This window comes from Limulus polyphemus, unplaced genomic scaffold (genome assembly GCF_000517525.1).
Source record: "Limulus polyphemus unplaced genomic scaffold, Limulus_polyphemus-2.1.2 Scaffold6223, whole genome shotgun sequence".
In the NCBI taxonomy this organism is placed as follows: domain Eukaryota; kingdom Metazoa; phylum Arthropoda; class Merostomata; order Xiphosura; family Limulidae; genus Limulus; species Limulus polyphemus.
Window position 1 is genome coordinate 28516 of NW_013671833.1, and position 18128 is coordinate 46643.

General features: G+C 33.5%; 1 protein-coding gene across 1 annotated transcript in view; it reads right to left on the bottom strand.

Moving 5' to 3' along the window:
- Positions 1 to 17692, bottom strand: part of LOC106473497 (RNA exonuclease 1 homolog) — a 45665-nt gene extending 27973 nt beyond the window's left edge. Inside the window, exons 1-3 of the mRNA XM_022401920.1 lie at positions 17422 to 17692; positions 11463 to 13054; positions 3983 to 4072 (exon numbers count right to left, since the gene is read on the bottom strand). Coding sequence (XP_022257628.1) covers positions 3983 to 4072; positions 11463 to 13054; positions 17422 to 17521 — 1782 coding nt within the window. The 5' untranslated portion in view covers positions 17522 to 17692. The remainder of the gene's footprint in view (positions 1 to 3982; positions 4073 to 11462; positions 13055 to 17421) is intronic.
- Positions 17693 to 18128: the final 436 nt, after the last annotated feature.

The window sequence follows — 18128 nt, forward strand, 5'->3', positions numbered from 1 at the left end:
GTTACGAGGTTGATCCCAGGGACCGATCCCGTGCTGAGAGAGTTAAGAATGTGAACCTGAATATAGACTTAATTTCAAGAATTTGTAAGATTGAGACAGAGAGCAGTGAATTATTTAGGGTAAATGATTAGTATAAAAAAAGGACTGTGAAAATTTCCAGAATTTCACAACAACTTATACAGGTACAAAATTTAAAAGAATCAAAACAATTACACTTAAATCATAAGAGTTAGTGGGTCTGCATATCCCTAGGAAAGAGTGATGTGTGAGGGTGGAACAGAAGAGATGGAACTTGGGAAGGGGAAGTCTGGACTGAGACACAACTAAATAGAGCAATAGAAACAAGGTTGGAATCTCCTGCGAGTGGTCACAAAAGGGACCACCTATGATGCGTCCCAAACATAACAAGGACTTGAGGGAGGAGATGTAGAGGAGGATCTGCATAATTAAAATGATTGGACCAGTACAGAGTGAGGGCATAGATAACCAGGGCTGAGGAATGAGGCACAGGAGACCAGAATAGAGGAAGGTTAGCAATGATGGATGTGGCAAGGCAACAAAAGGATGTGAAAAAAGTAATAAACTATGATGAAACATTACCTGTAATGTGTACATGCTAAGGAGTAATGAACTGTTACAAAATAATGTTGTTGATGTGTGATATGTCAAGCAGTAAAGAACAGAATATTATTCATTAAGTAGACATATTAAGTAGTAATGAACAAAGTCTATACATCATAATTAAAATGTTGGGAGTGAAGGAAGAAGAAAGGATGTTGAAATAATACCTCCTATGTGTACATGTTAAAGAGTAATGAACAAAGTCTATACATCATAGTTAAAATGTTGGGAGTGAAGGAAGAAGAAAGGATGTTAAAATAATACCTCCTATGTGTATACGTTAAGTAGTAATGAACAAAGTCTATACATCATAATTAAAATGTTGGGAGTGAAGGAAGAAGAAAGGATGTTGAAATAATACCTCCTATGTGTACATGTTAAGGAGTAATGAACAAAGTCTGTATATCATAGTTAAAATGTTGGGAGTGAAGGAAGAAGAAAGGATGTTGAAATAATACCTCCTATGTGTACATGTTAAGGAGTAATGAACAAAGTCTATATATCATAGTTAAAATGTTGGGAGTGAAGGAAGAAGAAAGGATGTTGAAATAATACCTCCTTCGTGTACACGTTAAGCAGTAACTACAACTAAACATTACCTACTAAGTGTACATGTTATGGAATAATGAACCATGATGAAACATGAACCTCCTACTAAGTGACATGAGGAGAAGTAATAAACGAGAACTAAATAAGAATAAGCAACCATTTCTAAACGTCAACCGTTATGTGTAAGGGGAAAGGCATAATGAACCATGACCAAACAAGATATTCTAAGTGAGACACGATATGAAGTTAACTATATCTAACATAATCTTCTATGTGTAAAGCAGTGATTAACTATGTCTAAGGATTAACATCAATATGAACATATTAAGGAGTAATGAACTATGTCTAAATATCATCTCAAACAAGTTACATGTGAAGGAGTAAAAACTAAAACTAAACATTAACATGGATGTGAACATGGCAAGGAATAATTAAACAAGAATTAAAGACATTATCTTCTACATGAACAAGAACTAAATATTATCCTCTTGGTGGACTTGTTATAGGATAAGGAGTTAGAATCAAACATTAATTGTTATTACACGTACAAGGCATGGTATAATCAAGTAAGACTAAACATTAACTTCCATACGTACATGTGAAGAAGTAACAAACTAGATGTAAACACTACCTTCTACGTGAACATGTTAAAGAGCAACTAACTGTAACAAAACATTAATGTCTGTGTTTACACGATAAGGAATAAATAAATACAACCAATCCCCATCTCCTAAGTGTACATACAAAGGAGTGATGAACTTTGATGAGACATACTATGTGGTGTATGTTAAGCAGTAACTATGACCAAACATTATATTCTATGTGGTAAAAGTGATGGAGTAATGAATGAGATCTAAATGATATATTGTATAAAGGAAGTCTAAACATTTAGTCCTATGAGTTAAGTGTTAAGGTAGAATAAAGGAAGTCTAAACATTTAGTCCTATGAGTTAAGTGTTAAGGAAGAATACAGAAGTCTAAACATTTAGTCCTATGAGTTAAGTGTTAAGGAAGAATAAAGGAAGTCTAAACATTTAGTCCTACGAGTTAAGTGTTAAGGTAGAATAAAGGAAGTCTAAACATTTAGTCCTACGAGTTAAGTGTTAAGGTAGAATAAAGGAAGTCTAAACATTTAGTCCTACGAGTTAAGTGTTAAGGTAGAATAAAGGAAGTCTAAACATTTAGTCCTACGAGTTAAGTGTTAAGGTAGAATAAAGGAAGTCTAAACATTTAGTCCTACGAGTTAAGTGTTAAGAAAGAATAAAGGAAGTCTAAACATTTAGTCCTACGAGTTAAGTGTTAAGGAAGAATAAAGGAAGTCTAAACATTTAGTCCTACGAGTTAAGTGTTAAGAAAGAATAAAGGAAGTCTAAACATTTAGTCCTACAAGTTAAGTGTTAAGGAAGAATAAATTATATCTACACAATGACTTCTACTTGTTACCTGGTAAGGCAAGGAGAACAAGGCATAAAACAATGGGAACAAATTTAAACTTGAAGGAAATATCGAGTTCAGAAAAAAACTGGTTGGGGAAAAGAAAGGGAATTATGGGAATAAGGTATATATATATATATATATAAGGCAGGAGGGAAGAGTCAAAAGATATTCATTAGGTAAAGACGTATTGGGTGGTAAAGTTCTCCATTTTGCCCTCTTCAACTTCAGCTTCAAAATTCTGTGAAGGGAAATGTGTGGTAGGGATGGAAGAGGAGAGTCAATGTGACAACATAGATCCCATTACCCATTGGACGATGGTCTCTAGAGGCAAAAGAACTTCCTAAACTGTTGGTAACTATGAGTGAAATTTGCTTCAACAGAAAAAAAGTTAATGTTAATTTGTGAAATGTTTCAACATTTCTCAGCAAAATCTCACGTGTCTTTGCACAACTGTACTGAAGAAAAGAATGAGGATTTTTGCATATGAACGTGGAGTAATGTTGAGGGATAGAACCAGTTTATAAGTTCTATAAGTCCCAAAAAGTGGATTCGTTACATTTAAAGTATATTCAGTTCTGGCCGGAGGTAGTAATAGGCAATGTTTCATCTGTTCATTTACTTTTGGTTTGTGGTGATTTACCAATAATGCTTCTTTTATTTGTTGACACACAAAACTAGATCTTTTAAACATTCAGTGCAACTACACTTGTTCATCACAGGATAAGATGGAAAAAAAAGTTGCATATTTAATTTTCTTTACTGTGTTTTCTTGAACACAAAAAGCTGTTATTCTTGAATTGGTCTGTTGTTCAGAATTTGTAATTTGGGACAAACACAGGGTATAAAATCAGGTTTTTTTTTTGTTTTTATTTAATGTAAGTAACACTCACTTAAAAAAGGCTATATAATCCTAATTCATTAATTATGATTAATTAATTAATTGATGTAATTAATTACATTAATGTTATGGATCTATAAAATGCATTTATGTCACGTGTAATTATATCACACAAACAAACATAATTCAAGTAATCACTGTTTTTAATGTGCACTTTTTAGTTCAATAAATTAAAAAAACTTAATCATATTCCATTTGAACAAAAGATAAAATAATTCAGTAATAATGTGTTATTAATTGTTACCCTGATTCTGATTTGTAAATGACTCGTATAAAACTGAAAAATGTTACACTTAATCTAGTCCTCATCATAACAGTTCTTGTCAAGTAATTTGCTAATATAAATAGCATTTCAACTTTTAACAGGTCTTTGGTATCTCAGTTGAAGAGCCCCAATATTGAACACAAGGCCTTATTGACACTGGATATAGTACATACTGTATAGTTGATGAATTATTAATTTCAGTCATAACTTACCCGTGACAAGGTTGGTTGATGTGCAACTCTCTTTTTACCCAGTACGACTACATCAGCTTCTGTCTTTACTGCTTCTTGCATTCTGCGAACCTATAAAAGGTTATTCAATGGATTGCTATAATTCTGTTCATCTTAGGGAGTAAACATAAGCCTCAAATTCCATTATCAAACACGATAAAGGACTTAAAACTTGCATGAAACAGATTTTTATCTTTTTAATTCCACTGGACTAAATCACCAATTTTTAGATAATGCTATGATACCTTATTAATGACAGAAAATACAAATCAAACAGAAACATATAATACCTATTTTACTGAATATAGCATAAAACATAAGTATTCACAGTAAGGTCAAGGAGCAATTAGGTAACAGTCAGTTTTGTTTAATATTTGAGACAAATATAAACATATTTATACAGAATCAAAATAAATTTCAAACTTCCTCTGTAATACTAAAGGCCTTTTCTTGTTCATTTGTTTTCATTCAGTCATCAACCACATTCTTCAAATTCTGAATCAATACAGAGCATATGTCAACTTACCCAGAATTCCCTACTCGAGAACCTTCTGTGTGACTTATTACATATGTGTCAGGAAAACATACATAAGCTCTGATTTCCTGCCATTACCCAAATTTATTTGTTTGCAATTCTGATACTATATTCTAACCAACTGTGAGTGGAAATGAATTTCAGAGGTAAGTACCCATTTGAAAGTTATGATAATTCTAAAAATGTAAAATTCAAAGAAGGTAAGCTTTCCTCCAAAATATTAAAAGCAGTAATACCTACTCTAATATAGAGCAGAAAACCAGAGAGTTTCATAAGAAATACTGGTTCTCCCAAAACTGTAATCCTAGGCAGAAAGGTAATAGCCTTGATCACAAACAAATAAAGTGATCAAGCAGAGTTTGAGTAGAATTCAAAACCAGTGTAATGGACTAGATTAATGGGAGCATTGAGCGAAGTGACCAACCTGAAGGAGACAGAATAAATGTGCTATAGACACCCGTTAACATAAGATAAATGACGTTTGAGCAATAATAATATAACCTGAGGAGCCATGTACATTCTCAGGTATTATCATAACACTTAAGTAGGGTCAGAACACAAAGCATTGCAATACCTGTAGAGGAAAATTCTCAGAGGAGACAACCAGTAATAACTAAGACTGAACATTCTCTTAGGACTAAAGCCCCTTTATCCTACTCTGAAAAGGCTGGCCAACTCATGAAAGAGCTTAATCATTGGTGGGGCACTGACAGAGAAGTGAAAAATCCTAGGCATATTCCAGGATGGACTCAACAACTCAGATCAACAAGACCGCAATTAAGGTTAACAATAAAACAAAGATGTAATGTGATCCCTATCCCGGTTGGAGCTATGAAATATACAAAGAATACAAGGAGGAGGGAAATGTACCTACTGACAAAACATCACCTCTCGAATGGCATTCTCTGTTCACTTCAAGTAGGCATTATCTCTCATGGAGCTCCCACAAAGTAGATGGAATTGTGTATAGAACAAACATTGTGTATAATGCACAAACTTGGGAAGGTAGCAGAAGTGATTTACAACTGACCAGTGATAAAAGCATCAAAGAGATCTACTCACAGTCCTTGGATTATGATGGTGGATATACAGGATACATTTATTCATAACTTTGGATTATGATGGTGGATATACAGGATACATTTATTCATAACTTTGGATTATGATGGTGGATATACAGGATACATTTATTCATAACCTTGGATTATGATAGTGGATATACAGGATACATTTATTCATAACCTTGGATTATGATGGTGGATATACAGGATACATTTATTCATAACCCTATTCATCCATCATCCCGTAATCATCTTCTTTTGCCATTGGAGGTGGGTAGTTTATCACATCACTGTCCTTCCCTTGAGCTTCATACATTTGCTGTTGAGTAGTCTAGATTTGCTGGACTGTTACTTTTACATGGATGATGGACTTATTTAGGCTCTTTCATCCATTCATTTTCTGACATACGTTCATTTGACCACCAAATTGGCAATCCCTCTTGGATGAATTATCCATACCTCTAATTCTCATTTAGTATCAGAACAGTATTTGGTGCATCTGAGGTTCTTTTATCAATGCAATTCAAGGAACACTTCAGTGTTTCCTGTGGTGTTGCAAATTGAGAAGTCTCATGAACTTACCACAAAGACATCCTATCTGCAATAGGGATGATGGCTTCGTGTCACATTATCATTCCCTCGGGGTGTGGTCGCAGGCAACACCTTCAATAGGACATTGCTCTTTATCGGTGTCACTGTTTCTTCATGCACTCTCACGTTTCTTTAGTTTTGGTTTAACAGAGTTTATGTTCAAAATCTAACTTTCTCATTTATCCTGTAGACCTTACTTTTTTCATAGATTTCTCATTCTCTTTGATACACTGTACTGAAGAATCATTCATTTTGGGTTGAACTCCTCTGGATGCAACAGCTCACATCAACATGTTAGCACTCAGCTGTTCAGCATATTGAACTTGAGCTCTTCACTCTCTACACTATCACTGTGTGTTATATCGCACGAACAATTTCAAAGCAGTAGTTTACATCAACTATTAGTGCAGTAAACATTATCACAAATTTTATTTTGCTGCAGTTTCAAAGTCGAAGATCTTGAGAAAGTGAATCTTCCAAAATGATCACCATTCACTAACACGGTGATAATGAAGTCACAGAAACAAAGACAGGGATATGAATATACATCTACCATCATAATACAAGAGCTGTGACAAAGAGTTATTTGTAACAACCACATTTCCCATTTGAAACTTTGGTGACTCTAGGACATATCCGGAATTTCCTCATTTCTTAGGAGCCACAAAGATATAAGAAGTAAAAACCTAGAAGCAAGATAAACAATTTTGACATATCTTTCCTTAAGGATAGTTGAGTAACTGGATTATAAGGAAGAGGAAGACATTAAGACCAATGTAAAGGATCTGTGAAAAACAAATTTCTACAGAAAAATCAATGATCTGAGACAACTCCTCCAACAGCCAAGATGGGAGATTCGTCCAGAATAGAAGAGAATAATTAGGTGGATCAAGAAGACTTCACTTGCTTTTATCTATGTCTGGACAATCAGTAGGGCTACTTCTCAGCAGACAAAAGAGGGACAAGTATAACTGGCAGGTTGTCAGAAAAATGATTACCAAAAATTGAAGTTTTAAAACCATAATCTGCTCCTGCTTCATATTGTTCTTGAACAAGAGACTAGGATGAAAATACTGCAAAAAAGAAACAATTCAGGGAAGGAATTGGGTGGGGGTTGGGGATATGATTACCTTGTAACAAAGCATGATGGGCTAAAATGTCAATGGAACATAATGGCTACTCTCCGAGAACTGCAGCAAATACGATTCTGACTAAAAGCAATCAAAAGAACAATAAAAGGCTATTAACATTTAGGCTGTTTCTAAAAGCATTCAGCAGTCAATCAAAAATCAGGAGATATATAAAAACTGATGAATGGAATTGTCCAACATGACATTAGCACACTCAGGTAACAGAATCTGTTTGAGAATTAAAATAGAACATATACGAAAAAGAGAGAACTCAAACCAGCAGAAGTTTATTTGTAACTTGCACTAGCTGACCAATCCTGCTCTTCACACAAATGAAGGGGAATAGGTCTGAAGAAAAGATGTTTTATTTATCATAATCACAATTAAAAAAGGGTGATTGTTAACAAATGTGCATCAACATGAACATAAAACTCACCAATGCCACCAGTTGAAGCAGAAATACGGGCCTGAATTTGTTGATCATCAAAAAAAGTTGATAATTAAGCCTTGCATTCTTTCTAGATGCTAAAGGTAGACTATATGAGCAAGGATTCCAAAGAATTTCTGATTTTGGGAGATACATTAGCAGCATTAGTTAATACCTTCATTACTGATAGTGAGTGAAGGTAACAGTATGGCAGGATAGAAGGGCATATGTACATTATCCCGATGTATGAGTAATAAGTAATGTGAGAGAGTGGATAATTCCAGGTAAGTTGATGTATGCTTTGCATTTTATGAAGGATATACAGATTTGAAGTCACAAGGTTGTTGACAGCATGAAAAAACTCAATGAGAAATGGGTTTTAACATTTTAGAGATACGTCTACTTGGTTTAAACACAACAAGAATTAAAATGCCTGTATGACATAAGCATTTATAATAAAAATGTTGAGACACAAAGTGAAAAAACTACAACAAAAAATAAGTGTAAAACCAATAAAGAAACTTGGATAAAGATTCAGAATAAATAAATAAATGTGGCTATATAGTTAACGAGAAAGAAATTAACACTTTCCTTACCTGAAAATGTATTTAAGATATATCCTTGCTTCTCTGTAATACCAAGAGCTATTACTTCACATGCAACTGCTGTGGGATTTCCTGTGCATGCCATAAGCCTTGAATAAACATCCATCCCTATACGTGTCTAATGCATTGGAGCTGGAAACTAAAATCAACATGCAAAACACACCACACTAGATCCTCGGGATAGACTGGTGATCTGGATATGTAGAAGATCAGAGGAGAATGGATAGGTAAGAAGATGAGAAAAAAGAAGAGGTAGAGTATGACAAGCAGGGACAAACCTGAAGAAAGAACTTGCACAACTTAAAGAGTTGCTGATGAAAGGAGACTATAAAAGTGGCAAGGGGACAGGCAGGCACTGATGGGTCCCACTGAAAGGAGACTATAGAAGTGGCAAGGGGAGAGGCAGGCACTGATGGTCCCACTGAAAGGAGACTATAGAAGTGGCAAGGGGAGAGGCAGGCACTGATGGTTGCCACTGAAAGTTTCAATATAAACCAATGGGAAGGGGAACAGTGAGCAGAAGTAATAGGATATAGAACAGGAGAGGAGTAGCTCCACTGGACTCTTGATGTTGTGTAGACAACTGAAGTATCCATGGTTAGTGAATCAGGAAACCAGGGAATTGAAGGAAGATTGTTGGTGTGCAGCCCCAGTTCTAGATTAAATTCTAAGGAATTGCAAGTATTTTCTAAGAGTGCAGTGAGTGAAGGGCAAGACATAGATGAAGGAGCGATGAGAAAGAGAGAGGCAGACACCATAAAGGAAAGCTTCCAGATCCCAAGAATAAAGAAACCAGGACAGAATAGAGACAGTAGAGTAGAAGTCAAAGGGGCAAATAAATAAGAATGGGTGACCCCAAAAACTATCGGGTTATGACGAAGAACCACAGCGAACAGATGAAGGATGGAGATTTAGCAAATGAGTAAAGATAAAACGTGCAGATTACAGGAAAGAAAGTAAAGGAGAAACAGATGTGTCTAAAGCGGACAGAAGGAACACAAGAAATTGGGATACAAGAAATATAGAAGGGTCATGACTTTAGGCCATAGCAAGGCATTACAAAGATGAGGACAAAGACAACATTGATCAACATAGAGTTGTGAAAGAGGGAGGCCCGCAATGTAATGTAAATCAAAAGATATTATGGTACGCAGGCAAAAGAGATAGAAAATCACATTACTGAGTTATGAGCATATCTAGAGGTGGAAGCACTAGTCTTAATTGACCATATGCGAGATGAAAGCAATAAAACAAAACTATGAGGGACCTGTAAAAGAAATGGGGATAAAGAAACCAACACCTCATACATGACAGTGGTAACATCAAGTCTAAAAAACATCATCAGTGATCATGTTGTCATACGATGGTTCATCACAGCTCTATAAGATCATGCTAACATAACATTACAATGTAATATAATATTTAGAAATCCAAGACCTGTCACACACCAGTAAGTGAAAGGGATAACTACTGTATGTAAGCTCCATCAACAGGCAGTGTCTCTCATGTTGACATCAGATGAGAAAATGCCTGAAGAGGAATGTCTACATTTTTTTTCATTGTTAGAAGAAGAACAAAGAAGAAATGTGGTAGCTGGAGAAAATGAAGTTGGAATCAGGTGGATGGAAAAAATATGCAACAACGACAAAAATAATGTGACATGTAATAAAGAAAGGCAATTGATCAAAGTGGCTAGAATCTGAAAAAGCATAGGAAAAAACAAATCTGAACACAGGCAATGCCAAGGAAAGAATGAGCCTATCATCATGTGTAGTACTCACAAGTATTACTATGCACGAAGGTTGTATTGCCTTCCTATTAGTGGACGACTATAGCATTATGACAATTTTGTCATAGGCTGGTGCAATACACATAGACACATGCAGTGGTAGGCATTTGTTCAATGCTTGTGGTAGTTGCAATTGAGGTAACAGCTCTTAGTGGTACAGATGTAAATAAAACTTCTGAATTAGAATAGCTATAATTCAACCTTAGAAATAAGCAATTAGTGGAATTTGCAAATCAATTAATCTTAAAGCTTATTAACTGATTACATTAAACTAATCATTTATCCTCATAAGATTTGAATAGTTGGAAAAATGTACAAAATAGTAAAGATGAAAAAACTAATTTCAGGTTGTTGATTATTTTATTAACCTTGAATTAATCAAAATAATTAGAAACCATGAAGACAATATTTGAATTAGTTAACACTTGGAATAATTGGAAATAAACATTAATTAATTAGTTGATTAATTTTGCAATAACTGATTAAATTGTAATTTCAATTAATTTTATTATTTTCAATGATGTTAACCAATGTTTGCAAGTAACCAATTATAAAAAAATAAATAAATTAGGAATTTAAAAACCTGCAACTAGGGATTGTGAAAAAAGTAAGGAAACAAGGCTGGAGGTAGAGTGTAGACATTATTTACACAAACTACAAATCCATATTTTGGCTTCATGCTGTTACCTAGAATTACATTTGGTGGAGTCAAAATGGGGACTCGTAGTTTGAGTAAATAATGTCTACATTATGTCTAGCCTTATTTTCTTACTTTTTATAATCCCTATTTGCAGATATTTAACTTCTCAGTTTTTTTATTTATCTTGTTTGCTGGCTGTTTTTATGCTCAACTATGGGCAAAGAATTACTTGATATGGTAGATAACTTCATATATTGTAATGATAATAAAAATAACTAGTAGTTAGCTGAAACGGTTCATGATGATTTACTGTAGCTATTAACTATATGATCACATTAGTTCAAGATGTGAAATATTAAGCTGCAGCTGGAGATTTGTTTGAGAAGATAGTGAGTAATGGGCAAATATATGCCTAGGCTAAGACACAACCCCCATGAAGCAAGAAAAAGTTTTACTAGTAGAAAAGCAGCCTTTCCAAATAAAACATATGCATCTAAAACACTGTTTTAAATAAACCTTCATGTCTTTTAAAGTAATTATTCTATTAATGTGTGTAATAAAATTTAATATTATGTATATTGATATTTTTTTATTCTTTCATGTGGAGTAATATATTTACACACACACACACATATACAACATTGCATATTGGTGTATATTAAATATTTAAAATAAAATGCTTACTTTGTTCATGCTGGGATTTTGGTCTTGAGATGTCGAAGTTTGAGCTTCATTGAATATTCTCCAGCATTCCTCATAAGTATCATGTTCATCAAGATCTGTGTCCAAGGCACTAGAATCAAACAAGTCTTCTTCTTCACTCAAGCTTGAGTTCTCTGCATTACCAACACTAAGTTGAGCCTGAACACTAGGTTGAGTCTGAACACTAAGCTGAGCCTGATTTTTAGAAGTAGAAGTCACACTTTGGCTATCAGATGAGTTGTAATCATTTGAAGTTGATTTGCTGATGACAACTGGTGAGTGGGGTCTACAACTACTGCTAACTGCACTGTCTTGTTCTTTCTCAAGAAAAGGTAAACACTTCTTCTTCTGTTTTGTTGAAATGTGTGCTTCCTTGCTTATTCTAATTTTACTTTTAACACATTTTTTAATACTTGTTGCTTTAGAACACGTTTTATCTTTATCATGAATGGAAGAATTCTCATGTTTTGTTTTACTTTCTTTTATGTTTTTATCTGTGCAGTCTTGTAGCTTTTTAGGAACTTCTTGAGTATTTTCTTTTTGCTTTGTTCCTTTCATATTCAATTGAAGTTTCACAGAGGTATCCTTAGGTGATTTCAAAACTTTATCTGAATCAGCTTTCACTTTCGATGACGAATCTGGTTTTATGGATTTTCCAGCATCATTCTTTCCAGTCAGTTCTTTTTTAGAAGCCTTAAAAGTTTTACTTGATTTCTGGTCAATTTTCAATTTTCTTGTGCTTGCCTTATCTTTTGTTTCATCCTTGATGTTCTTTCCATTTTGTGATGTCTTACGTTTACTGTCAACATTTACTGGCTTTTCTCTACTAATGTCATGCTCTTTGCTTTCCTTAAGTATCTTATTCACAAAATCATAATCACTTTCTTTTTCATATTCATTTACATTTGTATACTTTTTAATCTCTATGCCCCCAGTTTCACTCCACTCAGATGGAAACATGTGCATTACGCCATTAGTTTCATCATCGTCGCTGAATTTTGGAGAGTGTCTTTCACAAGTCCTATCAGCTTCTATATCCTCCCCAGTTTTTTCTATACTGCCAAGCTTTATCCGTTTTGGCACATAACCTTCCTCCGAGGAAGAGCTTCCCTGAGATAAATCCACGAGAGAATATTTTGTAGTTGATCTTTTTACAATTTTTTCCCTTTTCTCACATTTAATACTAGCAACACATGGATCGTATTCAATCTTCTTATGTTTTTTACTTTGACCTAAACGATCAAGAGGAGTAGGCTTATAAACAGGCATATCATAAACAGGCAAGTGTGGTTTTGACACGGTTTTCTTTTCTGAGTAACGGGATTTAGTTGAACACTTAGTAACTGGAGTTGGGATATATGAAACATTATTGGCATATTCAGCACATCCCACTGCAATAGTGCCTGCCTGCATCTGTGCCTTGTCTCTCTCCATCTCTTCCAACACTTGTCGAATGGCTTCATTAACCTTGTGCAATGCATCTTCTTTTTCTTTAGTTTTATACGATAATGGAATATTGTCAGAAGTAGTTTCTTCTGTCGAATAACTGTGCAATTCTTTTCTGGGAAGCACGTCTGTTTTTGTTTAGAAAAAAACAAAACAAAAACAATCAATTTGTTCATACAGACTAAAAAAAATCCCACAAAAATTACAAAGATTACCTAGACCTTACAAGCTAAACTGATAGACTGTTTGAAGATCATATCTTAAAATCTTAATTATCATGTCTACTCCATTGTTTTGTATTGTTACCATATTTATAAAAATAGATTTTAGGAAATCATAACAAATACTTGCACTATAATTTAACTAAATTTTGAAAATTTTAAATAATTGTAAGTTATTAATATTACACCAGTAAGTAAATAGTGGGGGGAGGACCCCTGATATGTTATAGCCATGAAGAATTATTCCTGCATTAAAAGCAAGTTTCTTTACTTATACTTGTTATGTATATATATACAAAAATGCAATTCACAACAGAAGGCCAATCAGCTCACAATGATGAGACCAAACCAGATAATATTTCAAAATTAAAATGTAGCCCTGTACATGTTTGTGTGTGTTATTGAATGTTTACTGAATTGGCTCCGAACCATATACTGTAATAAACATTTCATAGATTCAAAGTGCAATCTTATTATTTTAAGTAATTCTCGTTGTAAACACTGTAGGATACATAAGTTGATAAATTCCACATCGTGGTCTCGGTGATATTTTCAGCAGATTTTGACTTCAGTAATTCACAGTAAAATAAACACAGAAAATAAATGTGAAATGTTTAACAGTTCAAACTCTGAAAAGAAGTACTTTGAAACTTTATGATGAATAAGAAAGAAAAAATGGCAAAGCTAATCCACCCCTGAGACCTCCTACTGACACTGTCATGGCAATGTGCAAATCAAGAATACCCATGTCCTGCATACATCAAACAAATGAAGGGCCTTAAAATTCAGAAATTTAGTAGAGTCAATATGGAATCCAGTTTAGTGTGGCTCATTTTTGATATTAAGGGCACCTTGCTATAGAGGGTATTTGGATGCAGTTGAAAGTGTGCCCTTAATGTCAAGGTTTTACTGTAGTTGCTACAGCTTGAAATTATATTTTAAACAAACTTATACAAAATATCACAGACTAGGTTTACATTCAAAAGGTAACAGTTTACACTCAGTTGTGTGAATACTCAAAAGTCACCAACAACATGTTTTCTGCTCCATGCTACCACATTGTAAGGGCAATTTGAACTGTTTTTGTAAATAGTTTCACTGTACCATCATTCATTTGATCAATAGTGAACAGCTCACAGAACATTCTATATCAGTGTTTCCCAATCTTTTTCCAACTTAGAACCAGCTAGTTCAGAACACAAAGTTTCAAAGGCTGCTTCTTTCAAAATTAACTTCTTTGGCTTGGCCAAATTGATCGAGATCATGACCCCAAATTTACCATTATAGTTTCCACACTATAACTTCTAATATGTTTTGTGTATCTTCGTGTAAATTTGCAAGCTTTCAGTATTCATTAAGTCATCTGTAGATAAATAAATCAGGATTTTTTAATGAAGTATTTTTACTAAATACTTCCACATGAATATATGGAGTATTAGCTGCTCTCACTGATTATCATGTTAAGATTAAAAATTATGTTTTTCATCTGAAAAATATAAAATTTCAATGCATAATTTCTAAAACCATCTAAATAAATTTCAAATGTTTTTTCAGTAAAACCTTTTCTTTTATCTGTTATTTTCTCTACCCTAACTCTATATCAGGTTGATCAATTTGACTGTTGACTGTCCTTGTGGCCATGAAAAACAAAATTGAAATAAATCTTAATTACCCTTTTTTTCTTTCAAATTGTTACATGAAATTACATCTGTTTATCCTAAATAGCTTTAAACTTGTAACAGTATACATCTGTTTATACTAAACCTTTATTGTGTTATTGCTTTTTGAACTGCATCTAACTAATATTCCTGCCACAAAAGTTGTAAATCACTTGGCAAACATGTAGGTCACATTACTCAATCAAATTACATTATGCATGGGCTACTTGTGGATGTACCTCAAGAAAATTTATTAATATTATATATTTTACCTAATCTAACCTTATCTAACTTACAGTTTCTAATTTTTACATTCTAGTTACTTTGATAATAATAATAATAAATAAATAATACACATTAAAAACAAGAAATAAAATATTTACCTGGGTCTTCCTTTTTTTGCTGTTGACTGTTGATGAAACCTAACCCTACTTTTTATACTAATTGTAATACTGCACTGAATATTTTTTTTATGTAATTAAATAATGTACCAAAGCACATAGAGTAATAAAATGCAAAAATCAGACAATGTTCCATAACCATAAAAAATTTTCTGGCTTGCTAACTGGGACAAGAGCTGTTACTCTTTCCTATTGTCTTGAGAATTAAGTACAAAGAAATCAGAGGCCTTTATCCTATTCATTCTTCAGATAAGCTTCAGTAGGATCTACTTCTTGTATTAAGTATTATGAGAAAGTACGTTAAGAAATCCTCCTCATAAGTTAACCCTCCTCTAAAGTCCTTTCCAATAAGTCAATATCCTTTTTTAGATAAGGAAACCAAAACTGCACACAGTATTCCATGATATAATTAACTAGTTTTTTGTATGAAAGCTAATTACCTCTTTTGAGTTATTATCAGTATGTCTGTGAGCACACCCTAAAATTCTATTAGCTTTACTAACAGCAACAGAACACTGCTTCGATGGCTTGAGTGACATATCCACCACTATACAACAATCTTTTTTTAACTCAGTCATGTTACTATGTGTGTTCCCATATATATATATATATATATATATATAGTGTCATTAGATTATAATAGCCCCAATGAACTACATTGCACTTACTATAAAAAAGCATAACCTGAGCATTGACCCCCTGAGACATTCCACTGGTAACAAAGGTTCAGTATGATACAATTCCATTAATAACAATGTTTAAAATAGGATCTGGATATTTTGTTTGATCAATTCCTTAAGCCATCTAAGCAGCTGTTGTTCTTAGTGGTAGGGTAAAGAGAGTTTTGGGTTGTATTTACAGAAATATTTAATATAAGTCTAAAAGAGATTATCACTTCTTTGTATAGGTCACTGATCAGGCCTCATTTGGAGTATTGTGTTCAGTCTTGGGCTCCTTACCTAAAGGACACTGAATTGTTGGAAATAGTTCAAAGGGAAGGCTACCAGAATGATGCCAGGCTAAGATCTCTGAAACTGTTTTCAATTAAAAAAAAACAAAAGCAAGAGTTAGAGAGGGTCTAAATGAGGTATTTAAGATTATTAAGGAAACTGACAGTATTGATGAAACATAAGTTTTTCTTATTTAATGGTGAGAATTATAGGACAAGGATATAAATTTGACAGGGTAGGAGTGGTTGGCCTTTGGAATAGATTGCTTTCAGATGTAGTAAATTTAAAGGAGCTTACTGGAAGGCTTGACAATTTTTTAAATGATCAGGACTGAATTATATTTTTTGTTTTATTACTTTTGAATTGGACAGTCTTGATGGGTCAACATACCTTGTAGTCCCTTAAAGGTTAAGTTAAACATTATGTTTAGCTTTTTCCCATCCAACCACCATACAATCTAATTAACTACTCTTTCCCCAACCATTGCTGATGCAATTTTACTAACTAACCTTTTCTGTAGCACATTCTCAAAACTTTCTGAAAACCCAAGTACACCAAGACCACACCCTTTTGTTTGACCAGATACTAAGTAACATCCTCAGAACAAAAAAAACACATAAACACAGATTAGTAAGACAAGGTTTGCCCTCTGGTGAATCCATGATGGTTTTCATTTATATCATACTTCTCTGAAATATTTTGTCATGCTTACTTTATCAGTACTCTTTAAGATACAGTGTAGCTTGCAGGACAAACTGGCCTATAAAGTATAAAATTAGAAAGTATAATTTCCAGAACAACTTCTGTCATCCTTTTAAAAACAGAAGTAACATTAAAAACTTTCCAATCCTTAGGTATCATCCCACTTAAGTTTTAATCTCTATGTTTCTATTTAATAACTACCACAAAGAAATTAATATGTTCATGATTCATGTCAATCCCAATATTTCCCACATAATGTTCAGTCCTACAAGTATGTCCATCTTCTTTTGTGAAAACAGAAGATAACTTTTTACTTTTGCAATTTAGACAATTAGCTCTCAAACATAAATTCCTGCGAAACTCAGTAATCTTATTCATGTTACTTTTCTTATTGACTCAGTATGTTTTCATGTTAACTATTCAAGTTTTATATTTTATAAGTAACTCTAAACAGTTATTAGTCATTTACTTCAAAATTAGCTTTTTTTTTATAAACATTTATTATACAATGAAGCTTGAAAGTATCCATAAGTTATAACTTATAGTAACTTTCAAAATCTCACCTCGTTTGACATGTTTGAAATGACAATGCGGTCTTTCACACAATCCACTGTTAAAGAAAGGACAGGGAATAGCTTTAAAATAGCCCGACAACGGCAACATATCCTGAAAACTACGTAATTCAAATACGGTCCTAACGAGATTTAAAGTAGGTCATTTTTTAAAGCAAACTGCTTATTAATATAAACCTTCCATTTACACATGAATCATAATTTAACGCAACATTGTACTGAAAACAGAAGTCACCATTTAACATATTATCATAACAATGTTTCATGATTTGTTAAAAGAGGGCGCTTAAATATATTCGAAATGAAACCATTTGATTCTATCGTGCACACGATTCAGAGGAGTCCGCTTGCGGGTTGATGAAAGTAAAACAGATGAAAATATAATTTACTACAAAGAACCTCTACTTCCATAACAACACATTAAACTATTACGAAGTAAAAAATGTTTTCAATAATACTCTTACTGTATATTGTGAAATAATACCTGTTTTGAATGAGTTAATGCTAGCTTAATAATAAAGTTTTCTAGATTAAAGTAGATGTTTTAGCTGATTGCATAAATCATACTCATTAGTATTGGTAAGCTTTAAAGTTTGTTTAATAGCGTTAGCACAGAGTTACACAACAGTTATTTGCTTTCTGTCCACCACGGGGAAGTGGACCCCTTATTGTAAATCCGTAAACGTATCACTGACCCA